Below are 22,534 nucleotides of genomic sequence, written 5' to 3' on the forward strand. Positions count from 1 at the left end.
AAGGATGTTGGGAGCATTTTGCTCAGAATGGGATTTAAAAAAAAGAAAAAGATAAAGGGGTACAGCTCAGTGATCTACTGTGTTTTAGGGCAACATAAATCAAAGAAATAATGCTCCTAGATTAGGATTAGAAAAAGGAATGAGGCCAATCCAACTTTGCTTCAAACCAAAGAGCTTTTAATGGTATTTATTTTCCAGAGCCCTAGTAGGGATGGTCTTGAATATGCTCCATGATTGTCTTCAAGCCTAGCCAGGTCCCTTTTGCTGTGGGCAAGGTCTGATTGGCCAGCAGGAGGAAGCCATATAGACCTGTATCTCTCAGTGCAAAGACAAATGAGTATTTGATGCCAGAGTCATTGAACCAGTCAATGCTTCCTCCACTGCCTTGGTCTGAAGGGCAAATGAAGATAAAATCCGGTTATGCTATTCCTACTGGCCTCTCATAGCTATGTAACCTCTATTAAGTTCCACCATTATCAAAAATAAGTCAGGCCCCTATTTGCATGGACCTTGAGCACAGGGATAGCTTGGTAGAGGGCCATGCTTATGAAAAACTACAAGATTAATTTGAAAAGCAAAAGGTGTTATTCAAATAGAGACTATACTTAGCTTTCCCTTGGTGTTCTTAGGAGCCTCTGGCTTCGCCCACCCATTTGGAATCCTGTCTGCTCTCCTAATTGGCATCTTCTACACCTTAGGGAGGCCACACCACTTCCTTCTTTAGTTGAGTGCTAGGTATAGACACTGTTTTCTCTAGTGGGAGAGGAGGGATTACAAATAGAAGAGAGTTTGTCCCTACTCTCAGGGGACTTTTAACAAAGCGTGGAGCAGGCTTTGTTCTTATATCGAATAACATGCCCAGCACCTATACATAATGGCTTAAACAGAGTAATGTGCACCTGTGTAATGTGTGGCCACTGACATGACAGATGATAAAAGAATGTAGTATTAGCCTAAAGGACTTGTGGCAATCATGACTCAGAAGAGCTGAGCAATGGACCAGCTCTGAGGCCTCTCCCAGGGAGGGCAGGTAGAGGCCAAATGGACGAGATGGATGGGGCAGAGATGGAGGAAGTCACCTAGTCCCAAATAATGGGGCTGAGCAAAGGGGAAGACCAGGCAGGTTGTACCAGGGAAAAGTAGGACTAATGGTTAATACTGGGAATTAACAATAAGAATTCTTGTGTCTGTGTCTTTGCTTTCACCCACAGTAGCACTGGTAGCACCTGGTAAACCAAATGGTTTCTGACTTGAACTGAATCTTCCTGGGTACCAAAATTACTAACCTATACCTCTGGTGTGGCTACACGACACAGAGGATCCCACTAAGAGGTCGACAGTGAACCAAATACTGGCTTCAGATTGAATCCTGATTCTGCAAATCATTAGTGTCCTAAGGCAGTCATTTACCTGAGTCCCAAATGCTTCTTCCATCAAATAGGGATAATAATATTACTTATTTCACAGGTCAGTGAGAATTAAATGGGATAATATAATGTTTATGATTCTGTCCCTTGTTGAGTGCTTCTGTTAAATATGTTAGACATTATGCTAAAATTGGATCATTTAATCCCCACCTGGGTCATGAGATAGATTCCAGTATTATTCTTATTTTACAGATAAGGAAACTGAGAGACTAAGTGAAGGAGCTGGACATTACTCTAATGTCTGTAGAGTAAGCATTCAGTAAATGTCGGTTATGATTATAATCATCATTATGAATAAATGACTAAAAAAGTTGGGCCACATTAAGGATCAGAGGTATCTGGAGGAGAGTAGCTCACCAGGAAACTAATGAGAAACATATATATAGTGCCTTAGAGTTAGAAAAGCTCTTTTACTCTACATTCTATCTTTAGAGCCTCTCAACAATCCATTTCACAAGTGAAGAAACCAAGGGAAGATGAGTAACCTACCCAAGGTTACTTGGTTCCAAAGTGACAGAGCTGTAACTCAAACCCAGACTTCTCACCCAAGGTCTGTGTTTTTCCCCCCACACCTCTCTGAGAAAGAACTCACGTAACAATTTTTCTTGGACCAAACACCTGTTGTGGTGCAGCTCCTCATAGCCCCTACTAAATAAGAAACTTCCCAGAAATGTCTCATCCACCACAGTTCAGTTACCTCTTGAGGAGTGAAGCAAATATTTAGCCCAGAGCTGCATACCAATCCAGGGCAGGAAGCAAAAAGTCCTTGTTCTTTGCAGTGCTTGTCTAAGCTGGAATGAGGCCAGGATTAAGGATAACAGATCAGCTGTGGACAGAAATGCAGCCACGACCTGCCTGACCATTAAAGGGCAGGTTACAAAAGATCAGACAGCAAACCCTATACTTAACCTGACATTTGCTTAATAGAACTATCTTGAACATCTATGACTTTACCAAGAAAAACATACTAAATGTCAGCCTTTCGAGGTCTACTTTACTTGTGAATACCTCAGACAAGAGAAGTGGAGAACTAGATTCCTTGTAATAAAACGGCTGAGTGTGGGTCTCGAGGGCAAGTGATACCATTCTGCTGACATTCTGAACTCTAGCCTCCATTCGGAGGTGGCCAACCAGAGAAAACATGTATTTCCCAGCCTCAAGTGGCTATCATGGCCTTCCTTCCCACTGCCACCACTCAGAGGGCCCTTCTCCTTGAGGTCCTCCCAGGACAATCTCACTTGGAACACAGTTAAAAAGGTCTGGACAATTGTAAGCATATCTTCCCAGAAAATAGCCTAAAAATTTTGTAGCAAGAGCTCCAAAGCTGTTCACTACCTTTGACTTGAGAATCATCTAAAAGAAAAAGGAGACTATATCAATGTGTTCATAGTAGCACTATTTAGCAAAAAGTCAAAATAATCCAAAGGCCCTGTAACTGGGATATAGCCATATCATGGAATAACAAATACCTAGAATGGAAATACATAAAACTATACAGGAAATGATGTTAAACAAAAAAGGCTGGACACAAAATAGAACACAGACATTGACTACAACTAGATAAATACATTGCTGTAAACATATTGCTGTTTAATTAAGTTGAAACTGACAATAAAGTGTGATTATTACTAGATTGTTTTTTCTATGAACTTTTCAAATGCATCGTAATAGCAAGAAAGAGAGAGAGAGTGAAAACCATAACCTCAAAGAAAAAGAAACTTTCATGGTCTGAAATATTACCAAATCAGTAGTTTTGGGGTTTCCATTAGGTGTTTTAGATGTGGTGAGTAAACGATTACTCCTCTGCTCTCCAAGACTCCCATTAAGAAAATCATGACTAACAAGTGTGCATTCTGCTAGATTCCCACCACCACCCTTCTAAATAGAGTTATGTTGGTGCCCCCAGCATGTCTGCAGACTCTCTTCTCTTGTTCAAGCCTGATCTGGCCACCTCTGTTTGTTCCGTTCTTGCCCCTCCTCCCCCCTTTCTAGAACGGCACTGCCTCAGTCATTTCTCTCTTCTGTATCTTCCACCTCTCTACCTCTATTGGTCCTTTTCCCACAGTCAATAAACAAATCTCTCAGCTCAAAAACAAAACTCTCCATTCCTCCTTCTCCTTCCTTTCTCATCCAAGCTCCTCACCCGGCCTCCCTTCTCCCTCATCCCTTGTACTCTTCCAGTTACCCTCACCACTCTTCTGAAACTGCTCTGGTTAAGGTCACCATAAGCTAGGGATAAAAACCCGATGGTAAATGTTTTGTCCTTGTCATATCTGACCTTTTGTGGCCTTTTGGTCATTGTTAACCACTGCCTCCTTTCCAACAATTGCTGCTTTCCAGGTTTCTAAAATCCAAGGTTCTCGACCTCTCTGCCTATCCCTGTTGTGTGTCTTCCCTCACTGCTAACCCCTTCTGCTGTCTAACAGCTCCCCTTCTCCACCCAGGGCTCTTCCCACTCTAAATGATCTCCTTACTCACCTGTTCCAACCATCCTCTGTATGTCAACTACCCTTAAATCTCAATCTCAATCTCTCTCTCTCTGCAGAATCCCAGGGCCATGTAGACCAAAGCCTGCAGGACATCTCCACTTGAAAACACCACAGTTATCTCAACTTCCATATGTCCAGAGCTGAAGTCATTCTCTTTTCAAGCCCACCCCTCCTTCACCTTCCTGGATGCCTCCCTCAGTTAATGGCACCATTCAGGGACCATCGATGAGAAACTCCTCCCTCCTAATAAATGACAAAAAGCCTCTTAAATGTCTCCCTTCCATCCTCACTGGCACTGCTGTAGTATGGGCCATCACCTCTCCCCTGAACTCTCCCTACACTTCCTGTGGAATGTTCCTACTTCTAGTCCATCCTCACCACATCCTCCACACTGCTGCTAATGTGTTTTATCTAAAACATCATGCCTCGGTGCACTCACTGACCTGCTGAGAACTCTCCAACAGCTTCCAGAATCCTTTCAGTTAAAACCTAAATTCTTTAATACGGCACATAAAAATGTGAACTCCCTCCACTCCCCTTCTTAACACTTTTCATTCCTCCTTGTAGTTCACAGAGCCCGTCATGCAGTTTCACATGTCTGTGCTTTTGCATGTGCTGTTAATGAGTCAGAATGCTCCATTCCTCTTCCCTTTCTCTAGACTTCAAAATCCTGCCTTCAAAATTCTGCCCTCTTCCTGGATGAAATCAAATCCCCCCAACTTTCTAATACTTTTGTACCATGAGCCTGTTATTGCACGTATCATACTAAAGTTTGTTTGTCTTCCCATTCATCTCCCATATTAAACAGTGGGTTCTCTATGGGTTCATTATGTCTCCAGTACTTGGCATAATGATTAGCACATAGTATATGCTCAATAAAAGTGTGTTGAACACAGTGGGTGCCTATAAGAGGCATTTGTTTCCAAAGGATCCATGGGCATGGGAGCATCAGCGAACTGAGCATTCAAGTGTGGGGTCCTGAGTTTCTGGCTTTGTCCATAAGGAAGTAGGGGGATTCCTTTGGGGGACTAAGAATATGCATGAAGGTGCATTAGGATTTCTCATACCATTGCAACTGTTTCTTGTTTTTACACTGATTCACTCTGGGAGACAAGAGCCTCAGAAAGTCTGACTGCAGGCTCCCCAGCTTTATTCCTGACACTGCCATTATTCCTAACTTGCCCTCCTCTTTGTCTCCCCAAACTCTTCCTGGGCAGGTGGCTGCAACAGTCTATCCACTGAAATCTCTGGGTCCTCTTAAAGAGTCACACCCATTCTGTCCCTACACACAGTCCATGGGTCTACTTAGGGTGTGAGCCCCTCTTAGCCAAGAAACTGGGTAATTAATAAAAGTGGTGACTTAGGAACAAGACTTAATAAAGGCCCATTTTCAGGCAAAGAGATTCTACATAATGAGAGTGAGCTGTAAGGATCAAGATAAGCAGAGTAGAGAGCAGATAACTCAAATATGTAAGGAAGTTCTTTGTTGTAGGTATCACATTGGAAGTATCTCATGGAAGAGATCTAGCCTTACTGAGGAAAATTGGGTAAAGCTGGGTTCCATGCATTGCTACGGCCAATCCATTTTACATCTTGGCATTTAAAGGCTTTGACCCAAAATCACATGGTGCCTGCTATCTTACTGGGTCATTTGTGAAAACACACTAGATACTTACACATGAGTAAACAGACAGGTCCCATTTTGTACGTGGTGCCGTGCAGGCTTGACAGAGACTGGGCATTCTCTTGGGCCACTTCATTCTTTACTGAGAGAAACAATGAAAGGTGGGTAGATAATGCTTGTCTCTTGGAAGAACAGAAGCCCAAAGGCAGAATGTAGAATGGGACAGTCTGATGACCTGGACTCTCTGGTTAACTAAGTAAAAGCCCTTTTAGTTTCAATCATTTTCACTGAAAAGCAAGCACAAATTCACCTCTTCTGGCTCTGAAAATACAACATGAAGACACTCATTGTTTATTTGATCATTCATGTGTTTGCAATAAATACATGAAGGTCATTACTTTGCCACCAGCTCTCCCTGTAGAAGGAAACTGGGTGAGAGTAAGGGGCTAAAGAGAATGTGTACTGACCCAAGGATGTACCCAGGAAGTTGTTGGGGTTTTTGGGGATTTGTTTTTGTTTTTTATTTTGTTTTTGTTTTTTTACTGGATCCCTACATTGACTTATTTCCCTATGACTGTCTCTTTTTCCAAGCAGTAGAGCTCAGGAAAATATTTTCCATTATTTGAAGGTTCCAATTTTGACTGATTGAGGCTTTACTGTCCTTGCTAGGGATAAATGTAAGGTCTTGAACTTGGGTCCAGGAAAACAACTGTACAATTACCAGATGGGGGAAAACTGGCTCAGCAGAATCCTCAGAGAGCCTGGGGGTTTCGCTTGTCAATAAGCCCAGCATGAGTCAACAGCACAACACCACTGCCAAAAACTAATGTGACCCTCAACTGTATGAGCAGAAGTCCACAGTCGGGATGAGGGCAGTTATGGTCACGCTCTGCTCTGTGCTTGTTAACCCACAACACAAGTTTTACATTCACTTCTGGGTGCTGCCCTTAAAGAACACAGACAAACCAAAGCATGTTTGGAAAACAGCAACCAGAATGAGGGAAGTTGGGAGCATATTCTGAGTGCTTAAAGGGATGGAGGTATTTAGCAGGAATAAGGAAAAATCTAGGAGAAGTAGGTTACTAATCTTCAAATAATTAATAAATTTGCTTCTCAGAGGGAAACAAACTTGCTCTCTGTAGCAAGACAATAAACCAGGGCTGGTAAATAAGGAGAAGGTTTGGGCTCTCTATAAAAAAAGAACTCAAACAATCAAATCTGCCCCAAAATGGAATGGGCTCCCTTGGAGGTAGAGAGCTATCCAATTATAGGCTGGATGACTATCTGGCAGAGATTTAAGCACCAGGTTTGGATAATTTAAGGATATCCAAATCTACTAAAAGTACTTTTGACATTCAGCCCTGACATTCTTTTTCCCCTAATTCAACTCTGAGTGATAATATTCACCATCAAAACACTGAAAACTGCCTTATGGGAGCTAAAATCCAACTAATGAGATGAAAGATACACCTGAATTGGAATAATCTATTCCATTTCTGCTAGCTGCTGACAACAATCTGCTTGAGAGTAAACTGACCAAAAGGTTCTATCTCAGGGCTTATCTCTAACATATGGGTTTCAAAACCAAGCCTAAAAGCCAAATTGGAAATATTTGCACATTCTCCTCAGCTGGGGATTGCTCTTGCTCAATTGTAAGCTGTCTCCTGAGATGTCACCATCTGATTTAAGGCTGCCACCAGTTGACTCATTCCTGAAACAGAAGAGATGATGGAGGGTATCAAGTGATACCTTAGGGAAGTGAGTGTTTCACGCCCAACATATTCCAGTGCAGCATGATGATAGATCACAGAGCCAAAGACACGAGGAAGGTATGAGGCAAAGAGCTGGAAGGAAGCATTGCTTAGCATAGAGCAACTGACTATAGATCCAACAACCTCAAGTCCAAATCCAAGTGGTCATTTCCTAAGCAATGGAAAACACATCTTGAGAATTTATGGTCAAATGAGGTTCCTGCTTATCTAGATTAAGGCAACAATAATCTCATGAATTCTATTTCCCAAGGAAATTTAATTTAGTAAAGTCCATGACCAGTCTTTCAAACCTTTGTCTGTGTCACAGTCTTCTCAGTGGCTGAATATATTATGTCTCACTTATCTTTGTAACCAGTCACTAGTACACCCCATCTCAACACCTTCCTTTATAAAACTTACTTGTCCACACCATGGACGTTGTGGCTGAGCTGAAATGAAGTTTCAGAAACTTTCCAACTCATCAAAGTTATGTGACTCGGCACATGCATACACCCAGGGGAACAGGAAGAGCTGGGAATAGCTGTGGAGAGTAATGATAGCCTTGACTTCTCCATGACTCTTGGTGAAGTCCTCTAAGGATTTCACTTCAACTTCAGAGTTGGCACTGGGTCGATGGTATGAATTAGAGCAAGAGTTGTTGTTAGCCCCAGGTCCTGACCAGATGCAGAAGCGGCCCAGTGAGAACACTGAGCTTTAAGGAGACACTGTGTGGAGGCAGTTACCATGTGTCACTCAATTCCTCCTCTGGAAATCAAATCAAGATCATCATTGTATTAGGTTGAGTTGCTACCTAAAGACATAGTCAGGAGACCTAACGGGAAGAGTGTGGACACATCTCTCTTCTTTAAAAACATGGTTCCACTATATGGCAGAAAGAGCTGTCAAATTAGATCATCTCCCCTCTGTGGGAGTTGTTGGAAGAAAAGCTAGATTTAATATTATAGATGGAATTCCTGCCTTGGGTGGGAGTTGAGCAAGCTCATTTTCTGGGATTTCTTCCAATTCTTAGAGCCCAAGAGTAGAAGATTCTATGTATCTGTACTTCTAAGTCACAAAGCCACAAATGCAAGGAAGCTCTGATATTCTTTCTGCAGTGAGGAAGTCACAACAAGGCTATCTTTGGCCTTTATTTTCTCAGCAACTAGAGTTACTCATGAACACTAAAGTGGGCCCACTGTGCCTGGTCAGGGCTCCGAATGCTAGAGAAACTCCAAAGGGATGAGTAGAGGTTAGGATTCCCCAGGGTCTCTAAATGATATGAACAAAGTATATATACAATCTGTTGCCTCATTTTAAGATTATTTAATAAGAACACTATTCCAGGAAAAAATTTGAATTTGAATTGCTAAAAATTGTTCTGTATTTTGAATCTGATGCTTTGATTTTTTTTTCTTACACTAAAAAAAAAAAAACCTATTATAAAAACAATGAATGAAGTTGCCATTCATCCATATCCTGTCACAGTTCCCTGTCTCCTTTCTTAGTTCAGTGACTCATTAATTCATTTGTCTTACAAATATTTAGTGACTGCCTTCTATGTGCCAGACACTGTGCTAGGCATTAGGACTACTATAGCGAAAAAGACAGTTTCTAGCCTCACTGTTATCACACCTAATGAGGAAAAACCAAACAAATTTCAATTCTGTGATTACAGAAACATAAGAGATTTTAACTGATGCCTGAAAGTATAAAGGAGCACTCCCCTCATCAGCCTTGCACTAGACCCTGAAAAATCAGAGCTGCAAGTCAACAAAGGCAGAGAAGCAAGTATTTTCTCTTTGAATTTATTTGAAAATCAATTTCTTAATCTTATTTGTACTTCATTCTAGTTTTCTTTCTCGAAGCATCCATAGATGATGTAATGCTTCTCCTCCAACTAGATCCCAACCCCCTCTAGTGGTTGGTTCAGGGCTTCCTGAGGCCGCCCGCCACAGCGCAAAGTCTTGCTCTGGAAGCTCAGAAGCTGAGCCAAGATACAGCTTGTGGGAAAACCAAGATGTGAGACAAAAGCTACTAAATGACCCTCAGAGCTCAGTGACAGCACCGTGTGCCTGTGAAGGGAATTTAGAGTCTTTCAAATAGGTTCTTAAATGGCTTCAATCATGAAGGGACTTAGCAGGCTGACAGCAATGCAGAGCCATGCAAATAGCTTGTTGGCCAGACAACATCTGACTATCTTTGGGGGCAAGTCCCTGTGCTCACCTCCAAAACCTGTGTCCCAGTTCCATTTAGGATCAACACCAACACAGAGGCTTCCAGATAACTTGGATCGGGTCTTCCGGTACATATGAGTCTTTAAAATACAACAGAAAGAGAATACAGAAAAAAAAAAAGACGGCCATTCAGTCTGATGAGTAGGTTCCTTTAGAATTCTGTTCATTTCCCTCTCTGTCTCCCACGAAGGCCCCTTCGGAATTGCACTGATTTCCCTTGCCCACAGAGGGACCAGCAGTCCTCAGACAGCATTCTGCTTGGAGCTTCTCAGCTGTCTCACCAGGGCGAGAAGTAAATAAACCCCCATCTCCTCAAATGAATACCTGCCAAACCATTTTCCATAGAACCCCATTCCTGTTAAATGTTAACAATAACAAACAAAAACAAAAACAAAACAAAATAAATGTGGGGAGAGAGTGAGGGTTCTGTGACAGAATTTGGGGGGGGAATAACAGGGTTAAATTGGTTAATTTACTTCAGAACTTCTAAGGGGGTTTTGGGTTTTTTTTTAATACTTAATATTTTTTATGAAGCTTCAAGAGAGGGATACAGTGGGCGTTATTTCCCAAACTTGACTATGAAATCCTTTATTCACAGGGTATCTCATGAGATGAGTACTAGCATTTGTACAAGTTCCTTTTGAACACACGTTGAAAAATGTCATCGTAGTAGGCTCTCCCCAAAAATAAATTTGAAGTTCTGATACATTTTGAATATATGTGGGGTCACAGTTGCCATAATGGTGTTTTGTAATGAGATTTTAAAAGAAAAAAAAACTTCATAACTCCTTTTTGTGATATTACAGAGGATTGCTTCTACAGATTGTAAGTAAAATGCCAGATGCATTGTACTGCCTACCTAAATCCTACAGCAATCTAATTGTCAGCAGGTAACGTCCGCCTCCGCTTTTCTATCAATCCTACCACAAAAACGCAAAGATAATTGGAACAAATCTCCTAGGTGACTCACGGTGAACACTGAACACTAATAGCCCAGCATAACAGCTGAAATGGGCTCTGACCGAGGGAATACGGAAACATATCGTGTGTTGGAAAAAGAAGTGATTATAAACTCCACTATATGCCTCAATTCAGGGCCACTACTGAGAGATTAAGCATTCCGTTTAGGATAAATCAAGAACAGAAAGATTGCTTTTATTCTGTTTTGAAGTTCCGACACATCTCCTCAGATGCCTCTTGAAGAGAAAAAGTCCAGGCTTACTTTGGTTTGAGAGAGCACATAGCCATCTGGGTTGGTGACTGGCAACAGGAAGACATCCATTATATCCAAAATCAAAGTAATGGATGGATCATTTCCATAATCAGAGGCAATCTGAGCAGAGACAACAACATATATGTCAACCTCATACTCCCTTTTTGCCAGGAAACACTGGAGAGAATATTAAGTCAATGTGTTTTTTCAAAACATGAACTAGGTATCACTCACTGCTGGAAAATGGGAGCCCTCCAGCCCAATCTCCTGTTAATGTGTTTAATATGCCAATGTTGATACTTTTACTTCCAGTAGGAATAATTTACTTACATTAAATAAAAATCAGATATCACTTACCCATTCCCTCTCAAGGGCAGGTTTCTTCCTATTAATTCTGGTGAGGGATTTTGCAATGGTGGGCAATGGTGTACGTGGCTTAGAGGGATCTATGAACCAGAGAAATTTTTTCAGTTTTCCTTAAGCACCACACAGGCTATGTAGCTTTCTAAAAGTACTCACAACCAACATCAGATTACTTAAATATGCAGAGACTTTTCTAAAGATCCAGAGAACCGGTTAAATTCCATTTGGGGAACTGCATTTCTACTTGCGATCAATTGCAGTAGAGTTGAAGTTTCCGCTGGATTAAAATTTATTCATTTCCTGTGCTCAGCCATCCTAAGGCATTATTATTCAACTGTTAAATATCCATTTCATAATACCCTAAAGGTAACCGCATTTTAATTGAAGGGAAAAATGTATCAGCCAGTATGCACGTGGTTGCACATGCTTGAATGATCTGATGTGGATTGATTTCCTTTGCTCATGAATTAACATTCTGATTTATAGTGTGTCACTTCTGAATTACTAAAGAAATACCAGACTAGGTCACACCTAGTGCAGTGTCCTGACTCTAATTCCAATGAACACGTGGAAGAGAGGTATTGCTACACCCTAACTTCAAAATCGGATTTGGAAAATTTTCAGAACAACCCAAAAATCCTTAACAAGTTCCACTTTGGATCTATGGGTCAAAGTAAACTCTCCTAGCAGCTGTTTATGTATGCTATCTGAGTCCCTTCTGCGATTTTACAGATTTCTAGTACATCATGCCTCAGCCCTCAGAGCTCCAGGCAGCAAAGCGATTTTTCTCTAGTCTGTTCTTATGCTGAAATCTGACTCCTGGGGTCCTTACTTGCCACCCTCTCAACCTCTTCTAGCTCTTGGAATCTTTTAACAGAGCACACAGTGGCCAGCAGGCCAGGGGAGGGGGGCCTGTGTCAGGGTCCTGGGGGCGGGTTGGGGGATACTAAAAAAGGTTTGAATGGGTCCACTTCCTGCCTGTGTAACAAAAGAAGGGCTTGGGCTGAGAGTGTTAGCCATTAGGACCACAGGGACTGCTGTGTGGGTAGACAGGGCCTGACCCCAGAAAGACAAAATAATCAGGGAATTTGGGGCAAAAACGACTTTACTTGCTGTCCACGGTGAACTAAGTTGTGTAACCCACTCCCAGGCATGGATCCCGGCCCCTAGCCAGATGGCCAGCTTGTCTCCTCCAGTGCTGAACTGCAAAACAAGCATGGAAATGTGAACGGCTACACTGCCCCAGACCCCTCGTCCCCTCTCTTTTCCCTGAGGCCTTGTCAGTCCCTCTTTTTGTACTTGATGTGGTTGAGAAGGAGAGGGTGTAGACAGTAATGCTGTTGATTAACTCTTCTCATTTAACATGATTTTTCTGGTCCTCTTAATGCAAACTTAAATGCAGGCTAACAAGAGGGGCATGCTTTGATGTTTGTTAAAAAAAGATCACTGCAGATAATGTGATGACATGAAAATATGTTCATCATACGTTGTAAATTTTTTAAAATACTACAGAATAGTATGATGCCGTTTTTATTTTTGAAAAGGCTAGCTCATGTGTATATATATATATATGTGTGTGTGTGTATATATATATATATATATATATATATATATATATATATATATGAGTACACACAAACAGGAGAAAAAGGGAGGGGGAGGAAAAGATACAAGCTAGAAAGATAAACAACAAAATGTTAATAGCTATCATCTCATAGTTGCGGAATTGTAAAATGGGGATGTTTTTCATTTTTTGTTTGTTTCTGTTTTCCATTTTTTGCAATGATTGTATTTTTTTAATAAAAAGGCTTGTGATAACCTTTTGAGTCTTTCATAAAAACAGGATGGTAGGCTCTGGAGGTGCTTTCCAGAGTTTAAATTTTATGATCTAAGTGACTCAGTTTTATTTGGAACAGTGGCTTTGCCAATTGGATCAGTAAATGGGGAGGAAAAGATTATTTCTGCACCATCAACTTCTATCTTTGTGCAGCATTCTAAACATCGCAGATAAGGTAAATGAGAAATGCAAATCCTTGCTAAAAATTACATTTCATGCGTTTTGAGAGTTTTAGTTTAATGTCTTTCCCACTTTTTCCTTCAAAGAGCTCAAATGTAGAAAAGTGGGGAACTTTGGAAAACAATATTCTCAACCACAAACCACCTGGGAGAAGGAAAGGCCAGGAAAATCCAAGGGTAAGGAGAATCTGGGGTTTCCTGACCCAGCTGTAGGAGAAAACGGGAAAAGGAAACAGAAAGAAAATAAGGTAGTAAATATGAGCAAACGTGCCACGGTGTCATGAAGTAGGGGAACCACTCCTCCCAGACCTGCTTTGGGAAAACCGCTCTGGAAAAATCCATCTGTCCCAGCAAGTCCGTTGGTTCTCAGCCATAACGTTTCCAAATTTAGCAGGGAGTTGTGACATTATTTTTTTTTCCTTAACAAACTCTTTCTAGGAAATCTGGGGAAATAACTTTCACTCTTTTTCAATGCAAGGTGAAAAAGCCTGAAACTATCAGCATTAAAACTGTTGTCAGAAGTTAGAAGTTGGAGTAAAACCCTAACCTTTTCCGGTTAGCACCTTTAAAATACCTGCGTTTATGGACATTAGCCTCTGCCGGTTAGCTGCCCCTGCCATTTAATTGCCTGTCACCCTGCTCACTGTGAGAACCCTGGGTTTTAAACGCGGCTCCGGCAAGTACTTGGAGCTTTTTCTTTTCTTTTTTCTTTTCCTTTCTTTTCTATTCACTTGGTTTTAAAACAAGAAAAAGAGAAAAAGAAAAACAAGACACAGAACTCCTATCTTGATTAATTACAGAATACCTCCCCCATCCCCGTGCTCACCCTGGGGCCCTGCACCACTTCCCCCACCCATACCCCCATACCCCCCCTCACCCTGGGGCCCGCACCGCCTCCCCCTTCCTCTGTTCCTATTGGCGCATACGCCTGTTTTCCTGCGAGCAAATCTATCAAGATGAGAGCATTAATTCACTCCTGCAGACCTGGGTCAGCTTGTGCAGTTAAGAGAAAAAGAAAAGAAAGAAGGGTGGGGGTAGTGGGGAGGTGGATACTCAAAACCAGCAAGGACTGGTTAGGAAGGGGAAGGAAAAAGGAACCGCTCTGCAGCCAGAGCTGGGACAGACGGCCCGCCTGGGAGGAGCAGGTTTCTAGAAGCATGGAGAGGAAAAACCAGCACTGCACCTGTGTACCTTGAGTACGTTCATGAGCCGGTTTTCAAAAGGATAGCCAATGTTCACTTTGCGCCCTAGACCAGGGTGCTCAGCAACGAGGTTATTCATTTCTTGAGAAATATGGAATGTTTAAAATGAAATAGACATTTGCAGATGAATAATCTGATGCATCCATTAGTGACTTTTCTCTCTCCTCCATTTCCATTCCCTTGGGGACTGGAGAGGGCAGCCCGGCAGATGCTGTGGGACTGGGGACGCTGGAGTCAAAGCTAAGAGATGATGAGTCCCTGGGCAACTACAGGGGCTGGAAAAGAGGAAGCCATTTTGCAGCAGGGGAGCCAGCTCTTTACAGTTTTGTGATTCAAATAAAATGGAACTGATCTGGCTTGCCTCAGCCCAGCTATGAGAAGGAACTTCCCCAGCCAGAAAGCTGCTTGCCTTCACTAGCAGAGGAACACAAATGGTAGTGGTACAGAAAACCAAACAAACAAACAAGTGTATTTAGAGGCAGGCGCTACAAAACACAGAAGGGCAGTTATGGCCGGGACAACCTGGGTGCCTGCCTCAGAGGCACTTCGGCTACCTGCTACTCTGGCTCCTATTTGCAGGGCTGATTGAAATGCTGTGCAGCTGGGGCACCCAAGCTGTGTCCATTGCTGGTATCGAGACATGTCTGGGCGTGTCTGGAGAGTGAACGGCCTGAGAACGGCTCCTCCAGCTGTTGCCAGCATTTGCTCTCGGCTAGACACAGACACCAATTTGTAAGGCCAGGCAAAGGAGAGAGAGCATCTTGTTTCCATCACTCTCTTTTCTCCCTCACTATTTGTACTGGTCCACTATCCTTTATCTGAAATCCTTAGGGGCCATACCTACTTCAAATTAAGAAAGGTAGGAAGATACACTGTATATTACACATGGGCGGTGCTCCATATTCAACTATGTTAATATTTCTGACAGTGAAACACATGAGCAGCAAGTTAGTTCAGGTCAGATTTTGCCCCTAAATGAGTTTAGGTCAGCTCAGAGTTTGCCACAAAACAAATTCAATTTTTTTTTTTTCAGAGGGGAAAGATTGTTTTCAGAGTTATTTGTGTTTTAGAATTGCTGGTTTGGGGGAATTAGGCTGCTCACTGGCTCTTTCCTAATCCCCCACCTCTCCCCTTAACCTCCCAACCCCCATCTCCTCAATCCTTCCCCTCCCCTGCCCCTCTCCAAATCAGTGCAAATACACCCCTGTGGCCCCCAAGAAAAGCTGTGTGTCGCAGAGGCAAGTGCAGCACTGTCAAGGTGACCCAGGTGGAGGAAGGGGGCATTCTTCACACCAACAAAACAGGAAAGACAGAAAAGACGCTGCACAAGACTTTGCTGCCATGAGGTCTGAGAGCATTTGGCAGGTTGAGGGGTATCAAGGTGTCCCCTGATTCCATCATCAGTGGCAGCCATGAAACACAGCTCTCAAATGGCTTTGTGGGTGGCACAGGTCAGAAATCAGCATGAGCATAAGGCTGTTTTGTGCTCACTTAAGCCACTCCTGGACACTTCCAAATGAGGTGCCTGCTGGGATGGACAGGTGGGCTTCGGGGCCTGCCTTAAGGCAGTGACACTGATACTGACTGTGAAATCCTAGAGAAACTTTAAGAAGTTAGGAAATAATGTGAGAATAATTTCCATTAAATCACCAAGTTTAAGTATAGGCCTTGTTATCAGAAGAAGAGAATGCCCTGTTTCTTTGATGTTCATTTTGAAATACCTACCTCTTCCAAGATACGATAAGTCTCAAAGTTGAAACTACCATTCCATTCTCTTCTCTGATAAAGTAACATTTCTTCATTCTTCTTGTCCAACAGAACCTAAGATAAATCGATCATACCTATGATTAGTTTACAGTGATGCATTTGAACCGATAATAGTGAAGGAAATGGTGATTCTCAAGTTCCCAGTCCCAAGCATTCCTCTCCCTCTTCTATAGGCTTTGGGGTGATGCCTTTCCCTTATTCTGGCAGCACCCTGAAAGGGGATAGGGCATAAACAGATTTCTGGCCAGGCAGATGCTGCAAATGTAGGATGATAGTCGTGTGGCTGTCTTACGGCTCATTCTTCCTTTCTGGGAACCCCGGGTCTGAGGTAACCTCCAATTAAAAAGTAAATGAATAACATCTTACTTTTACCTACTTTGACTAACACTCTTCAGTTTGTACTTTGTATTTCATGCCAGAGACTCTCTTCTGCCGTTTCCATTACATTTTTTATTACCATATCTCACTTGTGCCAACTGCAAAAAAGAGAGGGACAGAGGCTTCCTACTCACTCTGCGGGGGTAGCCCAGCCTGCAGGAAGGCCCTGGTAGCACCCACAGGTCCCTTCTCTGGCAAGGGTACCCAAGGATAAAAGAGGATGGACCTTCAGTTCATATGGACCAGCAAGCCTCTGGAAGGGTAGGCTGAGGAATAATCACCTGAACACTTTCCATCATGATGAAATAAACAATTCCCTGGGACTCTTAAGAAAACTTTGACTGCCTGGATGCTGACAAAGGGAACTCGGACATGGGCTGTCTCTCCTGGGATGGTGGGTGATTTCCAGAAATTAAGCTGTAAGGGATAAAAGGCCCAGGCAATGAGTGGGTCATTCCAGGGAAACGGACAGCTCAGCATGGGTATATTTCAAGAAATCAATTTGTATCTATTTTACCTCAAGCCTATAAGGCTAAAATCATTGTGGAATTACTATGATATTGCTGGAAGGGTTTTTAAATATCCAAGCATCAGCATATGTGTAATATAATTTTCCCCTTATATGGTTAGATATTAAAACTGGCAGAAGGTAAAGATTATTTAAAACTGTAGCAGTTTTTTTTAACAGTTGACATTCAAGTGATCCAATTCATTTCATAACAGAATATTAATTCTGTAAATTATTTTAAAGGGAAATAATGCATTAAAAGTGTTCAGCAATTTTTCTGAATGACTTTCACATTCAATTTCTCTTTTCATTTTTACAAAACACCTGTGAGACAGAGAGTGGTATATTTATCCTCATCATATTGAATGGGAAAATGAGACACAGGGAAGATAGGTGACTTGCCCAATGTCACATAGCTGCGACTAAAGCCCAGGTTTTCTGTATCCCAGCTCCATAAGTTAGCATTCCACGCTTCTCATCAGAGAAGACAAGATACAATCCAAAGTAAGAGACCACAATCATCATGTCTATTTATGGAGTATTCACACTGGGGGGAAAAAAAAGGTCCCCTCTAAGACAGATACCTGAAGATGTTCTTTAGGCTCCAATTCCACAAGATTTTTTATTTGTTCTTCATTCCTTGGTATGATCTCAAGGATTTGACCTCTAAAGAATAGTAACCCCAGAGAAGGTATAGCTCAGTGGAAGAGCACATGCTTAGCATAACACAAGGTCCTAGGTTCAATCCCCAGTACCTCCATTAAATAAATAAATAAACAAACAAACAAACAAACAAACAAACAAACAAACATAATTCCCCCCGCCAAAAAAAAAAGTGGTTTAAAAAAAGAGAATGTTAACCACAGACATGACCTTAAAAAAAAAGCCTGGGCACTGTTTCTGTTGCTTTCTGCTCCTGTCAGTCTCCACATGTATAAGGTTAATACAGCAGTCAATAATCTCTTTAACAATCAAGAAACTAATAAATAGTATACTGACCCACATCCCCAGAAGGAAGAGTTGATATAATGGCTTTACTTCCCCCAGGGAACAATTATCTAAATAATAATTAACAGCTGTACCTGCTCCTAGCAGGAAGTTTGCCAGTGAAGTTACCCTTCCTTTAGCTAATGATTATTTATCAAGTAACACTTGCTGCTCATAAAGCATTGGCTTTTAAAACTTATCTGTTCCTGTTTTTCAGAATAAGGTTTTTAAAAAGTAGAATAATTAATTTGGTGCTTAAAAGTCCTCAAAAGAGGAATTAAATTTACATCTGGGTAGACCTAGGGTGTTTTTGTTGTTGTTAGCTAAAGTGTATCAGAGTTCCATCTCCAAACCCCATTCATGTGGCCCAAACTTGGGGTATGGCTAGGGAAAATTGGGACCCAGATAAATCATGGTGTCTCTCTCTATATATACACACACACACACACAAACACACACACACAATGAGGAATAAAGGATATCAAGGACACCTTGGCAGGAAAGAGAAGTTGCAAATCAAGCAAACACATATCCTTAGAAAAAAGTCTAGTAGTAGAGCTGGATTCTTATAGCCCTTCCTTGATGACAGAGGTTTTTCCTCTCTTCCTTTCACTGAGTAGGCTGACTTCCTGAATCACTGCCCTGCCCATTTGTGCAGTGGGGAAGGGATTGGTACAGAGAGCTGTAATGAAGGACCAGAACCAGGTCTTCTGAAACCAAGTACCATCCAATTTCCATTTAACTCCACTAGAATATATAAGTGATAGGATCTATGCTCTTGAAGTCTCTGCTGCCTTCCAGTACCACCAGCCATAGATGGTCTGAAAATTCTTCCATTTGAGTCTCATTCCTTTTGGGTAATCCATAGATTCCCTTTAAAATGGGAAGACATTGGGAAAAGTAATACATTGATTGGGTTAATATTTCCTGGTGTGTCTTCTAAGACCTTTTGAGTTGCTCAGCACAAAAAAAACAAACAAAAAAAACGGTGGGAAGGAGTTTGATGATCAAAATAAATGGACAGATGCAGCAACCTAGATCCCCCCTCTTATAGATTTACAATGTACACTAATTTAGTAAAAGTTCCTAGAAATTCCATAATTTGTTTAACCCTCTGATTCCCAAATTTATTTGACTGCCTATTTTTTAGGCCAAATTTATTTGGCTACTTTGCTAGTTCCCTGCAACACTCTTCAAGAAATGCTGCCTAAAGCTCTTCACAGAATCTTGAAACCAAAGTACTCTGGAACAGAGATGGATCCTGCAGATCCGTGATAGATGAATTTGGGCTGAAGTCTGCAGCCTTGGGCCTCCCACCTCATGAGGTTCCAATGTCTAAGCATTTGATCTGAAGATAGGAAGGACTTGGGCTGACATGGAGGAAGTGGGAGAGCAACTTGTCACTTACTGAGATGGCACTGAGACAAATGACCAAACAGCTTTATTTTCACTGATGTCTGTTATCCCTACCTTCTGAGCATCAGCAGGGAGGATGATTAAGAATAGAGAGAAATAGGGTGCATGTGTTCAGTTTTCACTTCTTGTTTTTCTCCTTTAAATATCATTCCTCTCTCTCTCTCTCTTTTGATCACTCATTCCTATTATCCCAGTAACCCCTCTCCAAATCTAAAAGAACTCTGAAAATGCTGAACACTTAACACTCATTATTCTGCAACAATCCAGTGAGAGACTCTGTGAATCATGTAAGCAAAATTCAAACAGGCACCAGAAAGCATAACTTAACCTACAAATGTTTCTTGACAGTAGATATGGCCAAAAGGGGCACCAAAAAAACAGGATCAGTCTTATAGTTAAGGGTCTTCCAAGAGTCCAGAATTCAATGTCACTCCTGCACTTTATTTATAGGGACCACGGCTGCAGCTGATGTGTTGGCAGTCTAAGAACTCAAGTGAATTCCCACATAGTAAAATTCCCACCTACATGTCAAATTCTCAAGGTTGTAGACACCCACCTGTGTGATATCACCAATCCATACATTTCCATTCCTATGATGAGATAACAAACTTTGATAGAAAGAAAACAAACTTGCTAGAGCATATCAAGGCTAAATCATGCATTTATGGTTTAGAACATTAAGTGCCACTAACTCCAACCAGTGATAGAAGCCAGATTAACAGACCTAGAGGTTAAAGTCTTTTCTGGGTCTCTGACCAAAAACAAAAAAGGGCACAGCATTTATAGTAATTACTCATGCATCCTGTCTATCACATTCCATTAGTTTGCTCATTTGTTTATTTTTATGTTTACCCAGAAACACTGCAATCACTTAATCCACATCTGCTGAATCTCCCTATAGATATGGCCCATTCCAGTCCTCACTCTATATTAAAATGAAACAGAAGGCCTTTTAATATTCAAGTTTGGACTGTTTCTAAAGTGATCCATCTGCATTTGTACCAAATTGATGTCCCTGTTCCTGTGCTTTTTCCCAAAATGAAAATGACTTTCTAATTATGACAACGAAATTCTTGTTATAGGAAGTTTGGATAAAAAGGAAGTGTTTTATTTAATCACCAATAAATCCTCCACCCAAAGAAAACCATTTAGTGTCTATCTTTCCAGTCTTCTTTCTATGTTTTAGAGGTTTTTCTTAAACAAACATTAAATTATAACATACATTTTGATTTTTAAACAAGGTTTTTTAAACAAAGGTGGTATTTCCTTGTCTGTGTACATTAATCTGACTTTGTTCTTCATTGCAAAAGGAGAAAATACACCTATCTATTTTTAGGAATCAAACTTTATCTCATTTTAGTCATTTATATACATTATATTCACCCTAGCAAGAATCAACCAACAGAAACAAGGAAATTTTCAACTTTCCTCTGTGCGTCAAATTCTTCATCTGCACACACTTTAAATTGCTGAATTAGAATTCTCAAGTACCTACATTAAGAGGAAATGTATATATATGGTGTTTTGGGGTTTTTCATTCTCTTCGGTGTCAGGAAAAAGAAAGAAACCAAGAGGCAAAGGCTATAGTTCACCCTCATGTCCCCAGCACGTATCAGGTAGACAGTGTTCATATGAACTGAAATTAATGTACTTGGAGAGTCAGTAAAAGCTTCTTGGAAAAGATGGGGTCTGAGCTGAGTCTTAGGGCATAGGATTTGCTGAGGAGAGCATGGATTTCTGGTGTTTGGGAAACACGATCAAGGTAGAGAACTAGGAAAATAATGGCACATGACTGGGTTGGGAGGAAATTTGCAGAGCTGACCCTGGACGTGATGGGGAAGGTAGAATATAAGAAGAAGATATGAGAAGGGCTAGATGGTGGAGGGCCTCCCAGTCCAAGCAGAAGAGTTTATACCTGATGAAAGGGGCAAGTGGAGAGCTTCAGGTTTCTGAGCCGGTAAGTGATAGCTGAAGGTGATGTTGAGAATGACGAATCTTGCAGGGTGGTTGCAGGACAGAGATACAAGCAGGCAGCCAAATAAGGAGCTTCCTGGAGAAATTCCGATTAAAAATGGTGCATCTGGACTGGGTGGTGGCAGAGGGAATGTACAAGATAGGCTCAAAGAGCTATTTCAGTGGAAGAATCATGAGTCTGTGGTGAGTGACTGGTGCCTGACTGGTTATAGGAGAAGTCAGGGAAAGGGGACTTACCAGTAGGTGCGAAAGGAGGGGCAGATAGCCACCTCCACAGCAGCCTCCCAGCACTTCCTCACCCAACTGTCATAATGCATGAAGTTCATTGTAAGAATTTGTTTTATCCCCCTTACAATATGCTTTCAAAGAGGAATTTTTGCTGAGAAGTACTAGCCAATGAGTTGAGTTCACGGTAAGTGTTAGGTACGTAATGGCTCTCTTTTCTTCCTGAAAAAGATGGTGCAGATGAGTCTAGAGCTGCAGTGGTTCAGGCAGTCCAAAGAAGGGAGAGGACTCTGGGGTGATGCCTGAGATGAAGAAAATGAACATTTCCCGAAATAGATGAGAATAGTCATTTTAAAAGATGAATAGAAGTTGGAGGAGGAGAAAGCCTTAGTAGGAGCCTGTAGGGAAAACTCCAGAAATCACCTCTTGTTTCTCTCTGTTACTGACTATAAACAGATCCTTATCAGAATAGAGTACCATTCTTTTTACTGCCTCACAATTCTAAAAGCTGGATAAAATCAGCTTTTTAGATAGCTGTATTGAGATATACATATTGTAGACATACAATAAAGTACATATATTTAAAATATGCTGTTTGAAAATTTTTGACATATGTATATACCATGAAACCATCATCACAATCCACATCATGAACAATATAACCATCAGCTCCAATAAAATCTGTTTTTGAGAATCACTGAGAAAATCTCCAGATGGAGAGAGATCACTGAAGTCCCCTTGCTTTGCAGATGAGGAAATGAGGCCCCAAAAGGGGAAGTGACTTACACAAAGCCCCAGGGGTGATCAGGGGTAGAGCAGGCATCCTCAGACCCTGGGTCACGGATCTGATACTCTGGATTGTCCAGTCATTCAAGGCACTTCCACTGAGCTTAGGAAAAGTTCATTTTCGACCAACCACCTCTTTATCAGCCTATCCCTGGGGAAGCTATAATTCAGAAA

The 22,534-nt window shown here is 41.5% G+C and overlaps 1 protein-coding gene across 1 annotated transcript; it reads right to left on the bottom strand.

Moving 5' to 3' along the window:
• Positions 1–202: 202 nt before the first annotated feature.
• Positions 203–21,675, bottom strand: LOC105085436 (carboxypeptidase A2). The gene is given in 14 exon segments (XM_064487802.1): positions 203–390; positions 5,593–5,682; positions 7,762–7,965; positions 9,515–9,605; positions 10,748–10,858; positions 12,206–12,304; positions 14,309–14,410; positions 16,045–16,140; positions 16,746–16,790; positions 16,792–16,881; positions 17,557–17,636; positions 19,704–19,752; positions 19,754–19,808; positions 21,587–21,675. Coding segments are annotated over 14 exon segments (1,389 nt in total).
• Positions 21,676–22,534: the final 859 nt, after the last annotated feature.

The sequence above is a fragment of the Camelus dromedarius genome, chromosome 7 (assembly GCF_036321535.1).
Source record: "Camelus dromedarius isolate mCamDro1 chromosome 7, mCamDro1.pat, whole genome shotgun sequence".
Lineage (NCBI taxonomy): Eukaryota > Metazoa > Chordata > Mammalia > Artiodactyla > Camelidae > Camelus > Camelus dromedarius.